Source organism: Seriola lalandi, unplaced genomic scaffold, assembly GCF_002814215.2.
Source record: "Seriola lalandi dorsalis isolate HSWRI2012SDOR001 ecotype SW California unplaced genomic scaffold, Sedor1 jcf7180002054655, whole genome shotgun sequence".
Classification (NCBI taxonomy): domain Eukaryota; kingdom Metazoa; phylum Chordata; class Actinopteri; order Carangiformes; family Carangidae; genus Seriola; species Seriola lalandi.
This window is the reverse complement of record NW_019525208.1, coordinates 361,886-369,140: the sequence shown is the minus strand read 5'-3', so window position 1 is coordinate 369,140 and position 7,255 is coordinate 361,886. Positions and strand designations below refer to the sequence as shown.

General features: G+C 39.6%; 1 protein-coding gene across 2 annotated transcripts in view; it reads left to right on the top strand.

The window, feature by feature from the left end:
* The first annotated feature begins 1,184 nt into the window (after positions 1 to 1,184).
* Positions 1,185 to 7,255, top strand: part of ube2d2l (ubiquitin-conjugating enzyme E2D 2 (UBC4/5 homolog, yeast), like) — an 11,452-nt gene continuing 5,381 nt past the window's right edge. The window contains exon 1 of one of the 2 annotated variants that reach the window (XM_023420666.1): positions 1,185 to 1,537. In XM_023420666.1, the coding sequence (XP_023276434.1) occupies positions 1,514 to 1,537 (24 nt within the window). In that variant the 5' untranslated portion in view covers positions 1,185 to 1,513. The remainder of the gene's footprint in view (positions 1,538 to 7,255) is intronic. The other variant, XM_023420667.2, reaches the window with a different exon arrangement.

Sequence of the window (7,255 nt, the reverse complement as noted above, 5' to 3'; positions counted from 1 at the left end):
GAAATCAGAATAAAATACAAGTAAAACATACAAAGATGATAACAGCAATGGGTGAAATGGAACACACCAATAAGCTTCAGAAGCTTGTGAACAGGGGCTTTTTAATAATCCAGTAAATTAAAAGACACGATTTAATCTAAATCAAATCTAAATCTAAGTCTGTATTTAAAGAAAACAAAATTAAAGGCTCACGGAGAATGGTGGGGTCATAGGAATGCCATAAAAAAGAATAAATCTGTAAAATAAATAAACAAATGTGGAAATATAAACAGGAATGTATAAAAGAATAAATGAGTAAATAAAACGTAAACGTAAAGACACATCCAACGTAAAGAGAAATAAATAACAAAACAAAATGCTTTTACCTTTTGCTTTTTCCCTGTTGCTTTTGCTTTTTTGATTCAAAGGAGAGGGGTCCGTCTGCGGACTGCAAGAGGGGTGTGACTGTAAGATGTCCCAATCACACGACACATCAAAACAAAAATGACTGTTTTAAGCCTGTTTCTCTATGATTTCATGAATAACTGCCACTATTGCTCATAAAGAGAAATAACATGATTATAAATGTAAGGTTTCATGAATAATTGCCACCGCTCCAACACACACAAACACTCCGACCAGCTGATTGTAATGAAGCTGCTTGTTGTGTAGGAGCTGCTTTTCAAATTCTATTATTTATTCATGAATTAAGAAAAGTATTTATTAATGGTTTATTTAATGAGAGCTTTATGCTGTTTTTGTAAATCAATTTTTAAATCTGAAGTATTTATTGATGGATCAATCGTTCAATTATAAATTCTTTTTACAATTCCTATTTTTAATGCCTATTGAAATATGAAATTATGGAAATGCTTTATTATTTTTCCTGTGACATCCCTGGTCATCCATAGTTTTGTATATTTTCTTATTGAAAAATTTAATAAAAAATAAAAAAAAGATAATGCTAAAATGATTAATCAATCATCAGAATTGAACCAACAGATTAAATAATAATTTCTGCTCTAATGTCCTGGTTGGTGTCTGGGAAAATAATAAAACTGACATGTACAGTGGGGGCCCAACTGCAAGTTTTTGCCCCTGGCTCCTCAGCAGGTGGACCGCGCCGTGCCGCCACCATGTTGTTGGGTGTCGTTTTTCGGTGTCTTGAAATAGAGTCAGAGTGAGACTTCCTGCTCCCGGTGCTCTGACAGCTGTGTGTAACGGAAGACATTTTGAGCTGCTGCGGTCGGTCTGCTCCGTTATTCGAGTGTCAGCCTGAAGTCGGGGCTGACGTGTTGGAGAGTCGGTCTCCAGAATAAGCCGTACTCGGTGAAAAAAGACGCGGTTCAAAGAAAACGGTCGTAGTTTATCGGCGTATGTGTAGCACAGCTAGCTAGCTTAGCGCCTCAAAAGCTAGCAAAGTCCTAGATGCTAGTTAGTTAGCGTCACCTAGCTGGCCTGCCCTCCTCCTCCTCCTCTTCCTCCTCCTCCTTCTTCACCTCCTCCTCGACAGCCGGTCCCTTCACCAGACACAATGGCTTTAAAACGAATTTCCAAGGTAAGACGCCACCATTTATTCCTCCTTTAATCAGAATTAGATTAGCCTCCAGCCGATAGCTGTTAGCTTGTTAGCTCACTCGCTAGCTCGTTATCCAGAGCTGCTGTCGATGACACAACGCTTGACATAAAATCGTCTTATTATTGGCTGGGGTTTGGTTTGCGACGCCAGCTTTAAAGAGGCATTTTGAGCTTTTATCCGTGTGTTGTGTTTACATTTACCACCGGTACTTAAAGGCAGGTTTTCGGCTGACACCCTCCAGCCCCCTGCAGCGGGTGTGTTAGGCTTCGGATCAAACAATGGTTGAGTTGAGTGACCTGGTGTTAGCTTTAGCTTCAGTCTTTGACAGGCCTTTAACTCTCATACTGTGTTTCGATCACATTCACTGTGGTGAAATAGCTCAGCTGTAAACCCGAAGTTATTCCCTGACAGTTTCACTCTCAGGCTGAAGTTCCTCTTTCAACTTCACAGCCAATAATAATGTGTTATATGTATTTATTATTATTTCCACTATACTGGTCTCAGTGACATGTTGGGCACTGACACGAAAACAGGACTCAAAGTATTTATCCAGTTTCCTCTGACGGTATTAAAAAGTCTTGAATATTTTACCTTCCTGCCACAGACAGTAACATTAGTTCATAAGTAGTGTTGTCTGGAAGCTCTTATTTCTACTCTGTGAATCCATCCATCAGTTTCCTGTTGCTTGTCAACATCCAGACATGGTCAGATTATGAGACAGACAATTTGAAGGTCCCCCGCCCCTCCTACACATGGTCCCAGTCTTGTGTAATGGTTTTGTGTCTCTGTGTGATGGTTTTGATTCTTTCTGTGGTGGTTTTGTGTCTGTGTTTTCTAATTGAGCTCTGTGACTTTCACACAAGAATTATTAACAGTGGCTTTATACAGAAGCTCTGGCCCTGGGGCCCTCTGACCCCTGGGGGCCCTAAGGCCTGGTCAGTAATCCATACATGGGTCCAGGTATTAAGTGTCATTCTCTGGTCTTTAAAAGTCTTAAATGTGGTGAACGCTGCAGAAACACTTTGACCAGGACCATTTATTTCCCCAAGTAATTTGGAAAGGTGATTGTAATTTTTCAAGTTGTCCTCACAAACATTAAAAATTAAAATTCACTAAACTATTCAATGTGACCCAGGACTTGGTTTATCAGGGCTGCAACTAACAATTGTTTTCCTTATCGATAAATCTGCTGATTGCTTATTTTTTCACATCAACAGTCAAAAACCCAAATATTTAATTTAGTGTCATAAATGCAAATGTCCAGGTCTGAGAAACTTGAACCAGCAGCTGAGTCACTAATTATCAAAATAGCTACTGATTGATTTTCTTTTGGTCGACTAATTGATCAATAAACTAATCGCTGCAGCTCTACTATTTATTATCAACATTATTTATTGTGTTCCTCTTTTCTCAATGATGTTGTGTTTTCTGATTGAGACCGACTGATACACTGGTGGCTGGTTGTCAATTAATCAATAAGTTGATTGACCAACAGTTTGAGTTCAGTGGTTCCAGCTGCTGCAGTCTGAGGGTTTGCTGTTTCTCTTTGAACTAGTAGTTCACTGAATATATTCTAACTTTGGACCAGACTTAGATTTTGTGACGTTTTATAAACCAACTAATGAATCGATGGATATAAAACTGAAAAGTTGAGAGTGGAAGGAGAAGCTGTTTCCAGACTGACGTGTTGCCTGATGGCTCAGTATGTCGTCAGGGCAGTTTGAACTGTTTTTCTTGCTGAACCATTCAGGAGTCACAAGATGATTTCTGTTGTACTTTGTTCAGTATGGAAGCAAAGCTGAATTTTCCAGACACAATTCAGTGAGTAATTAAAGTTTTATGGTCTGAAACAAGGTTCAAGTGTACTGAGTTTATGTCAAGTAGTTTCAAACGCAGAAAAGCGTAAGTGTAACAGGGTTTAAGTGAAGTTCAACAGCCACTCTGTGTGAGGAGGACAGGTGTGTTGTGACCTGAAAACACCACAAGCCTGTTTTACTCTGATTCCCCGGATGTGTTTTTAGTGTCCAGCCCTTAAATCACTTTTTATATTTTCACAGCAGAGTCTCATGAAAAGGATCAGGGCTGCAAATAACTAATCTGCAGATTATTTTTCAATTAATCATTTTCTCTACAAAAGTCTGCCATCAGTTTCCCACATCCCAAGAAGACGTCTTTAAATGTGCTAGTTGGTCTGACCAGAAGTCCAAAATCCAAAGATGTTCAGTTGATCATGTGTGATAAAGAAAAGCAGCAAATCCTGACGTTAACAAGTTAAAACAGCAAATAATTCACATTTTGCTTCAAAAATGACTTGAAAGATTATCAAAAAGGCTGCGGATTAATTTTCTGTCACTGGATTAATTATTACAGTTTTAAAGAGAAAATGTTCTTGACTATATTTGTGAATGAACTACTGTTGACTGACTGCTTCCTCAATAGTAACTAGAAATAAAAGTGTGTTCACGACGTCTCCTGCAGACGAAGTTATAACGAAGCAGCGGTGGATCTGAGGATTTTCCAGCAGACGTATTTAGTGGAACATGTGTTTGAATTTTCAGTGAATGGATTGAAAAAGCAGTGAAAGTTTTTAAAGACAGCAGTGAGAGTCTGTATGCTCTTAAACCAGAGTAACGTCTGCTCTCCCAGCTGCTTCTGTCACAGTTAGGATCTGAATTCCTGACCGGCCGGATCCTGAAGAGCTTCGCTGCTGCTCGACTGTTTTCTCGCCTCCCAGACTCAGTCAAACCTGAAAGATGAGCCGAGTGTGCCGAGCCTGTATGTCACATACCAACGCACACAGCCAGTTTGGCTTCAGGGAGGCCTGCGGGCTGGAAATACAAACCCCTCGTCCTATAAGCAGCTGTGTGTTTCTCCCCCCGTGGCTATATCCTGATCTGGCCTCTGGACCGCCGCACAACTCGAGGAGTAAAAATAGAGCTGCTGCTTACACATCAGTACTGACCGTGTGTTTTTAATGCTGCGTTCACACAGCAGATAAAACTTCTCCACCGAGCCGCTGTCGTTTCAGTTTGTTTTTCAAAATAAATGTCTCTGTAGAAATGTCTGGCTGAAGTTTTAATTGAATTATTTCCTTATTAGTCTCAATCAATAAAATGCCCACGGTGACAAAGCAAAGAGAACCAGCCATTCAGAGACATTTTAAAATATAGAATCATCAATAATTTTTTTTTTTTTTTTGCTCGTAAAATGACTGAAATGATTAATTGATTCTCAGAAATAGTAGTCTGGGATCAGGCGATCAGTTGTTGCTGCAAAAAACAATTCTTTTCATTATTGGTTAAGAGAAAATAGAAAAAAGCATGTTTTAATTACCTAAGCTCAGTCTAATCATTATCAATTGATCTTATGAATATTTTTGAGTAATCAATCAATAGATTGAGCTATAGAACATCAGAAAACTGTAAAATTTGACATCACAATCGCAGCTAAATCAGTGATTAGCTTTCCATCAATCAACTCATCAATTAATCGACTAATCACTTCATCTCTATTGAAGTTGTAGGTTGTTTTTTAGGGCTTGAATTCAACGTTTTTTTTTAAACCTGATTCCGATCTTTTGATTGTAATATTGAGTATCTGCTGATTTTTCTGATCAGATTCTCATTGATTAAATGTTTTCTGACACATTGAAAAACCGCTGTTAAACTGCTGCATGAGCTACTTGACCCAAATACTGAAGGTCCTGATTCAAACCTATGAAGTCGATCAGCCTGAATTATTGATAATATGAATAAAGATTATCTGCGGCAATCGGCCAGAGAGGTGATGTCTCACTCTGTTTGATTTGTTGGAACCACAGAAACTGTGACCTGACTGTGCAGGTGTTACAGAGTAGAGATGAAATGATTAGCCAATCAATTTGTTGATTGATAGAAAAGTAAACTACAGGTGTTATTGATAACCGGAAAACCTGTTTCAGTTAAAGGAACTCATTAATCAACAGATTAACGTTACCACCACAGATACTGAGGCTGCGTCCACACTGATACCTTTTCATTTTGAAACTAAAACCCTCTCCATCCAGACTATCACACCTGAAAACACACGTCACATGACCCTTCACCTGCACTACGAGGCGGAACTGTTAGTGACAGTGACAGTATGAGGCCTCATGGCGACGGAAAAAGGGTCACATGGCAGGATTGTGACAAATCAAAGAGAAACTGTGTCTGCGTCATCGTTTCTGTCCGTCCAGACTAAAATGCAACCGCAGAGTTTTCCAACTAAAACGTGGTCAGCAGTGCTTCCAAAATAAATCTCCAGAGTGGAGTGGACAGCAGGTGTAAATGTGTGTTTTCAAAATAAAAGCCTATTAGTGCAGATGGAACCCGTGTTGACTGTCGAATTAAACATCTTCACAGAGGAAGTGGGAGAAGAAACGTCCATTAAACCCAATAAAAGGTCTGTACTGGTTGTTTCAGTTCCATACTTCAAGTCTGTTTCTCTGACGTAAACCACTTCTCTAAACCGTCAGTTCCTCCTCTTCAGTCCCGATCACTGACTCTCCTCTCTCACCTGACTCAGATCAGACTGAACCTGTCTCTGAGAAAACGCCAAAATGTGTTGCTCACAGCCGCAGATCTGAGGTCAGAGGTGTGTGACACACTCGTGGTCGACCTGCTGCTGCATCCCACATGTTGTTGTTGTTGTTGTTGTTGTGACTGAGTCTGCTGAACTCCTCCCCCTTTTCTACTCTACATGTAAAGAGACATTCATCACAGCCTTCATCGGCCCCCGAAGAATCACGTCTGTGTTTCAGTTCTGTAGAAAAACACTGTCACATGTCAGTTTTATCATCAACGCACAGCTTCTGTAAAGTCCTATATTCATCTCTGACACCATTAATTACCTAATTAATAATGACGGAGAATAACTGTGACCTGCAGCACTCGTTTGTTTTATCCTCTTTTATATTTCTTTTCTTCTCATTATGTTTCTTGATATGAACCAAAGTAAATTCCTCGTAGGTTGAAAACCAACTTGGCAAAAACTGGTTCTGATCGCTGATTATTAATTATCCAATTAAATAAAGTGTGTGACAGAACCTCCTCAATTTAAGTTTTAAATAAAGTGTGTTTCAAGGATAGAATTTACAAACACTCCTATTGGAGGTTTGTAAATGTTAATATTAAACATTAAATAATGAAAACATACTTTTAAATTCTTTTAAAGATCCTTAATCCGCACACCAAGAGCTTCCTTCTCTGACGGAGCGACAGTTAAACCCTAACCCTGTTAGATCAGATCAGCTGCTGCTCACTGCAACTGAAGTGTGTGTGTGTGTGTGTGTGGGGGGGGGGGTGTCAGACGCACCTGCTGCTGATGATTTCACACAGGAAACAATGCAAAACAGTGAGGGCAACAGACAAACACAAATTTAAAATGTGCAGGTTAAAGTTTCTGGTGTCGCTCAGTCACAGCTGTTTCTCCAGCTGATACAACAGTTTTTTTCAGGTTTTCAGAAGACACTAATTAGATTTAAAAGTCCATTTAAAGGTGTGATACAGATGTTTGCAGCTGGACAGGTTGTTGTGAGTCGACGTACAGACGTCACTTCTGTAAAGTGACAGGTTCTCTGATTGAAATGACAAACATTGAGTTCACAGACGGATCCATCAGTCAAAGAAACCTGACAATAAATGTGATGTCATCACTCCCCACCCCACCCCCCACCCC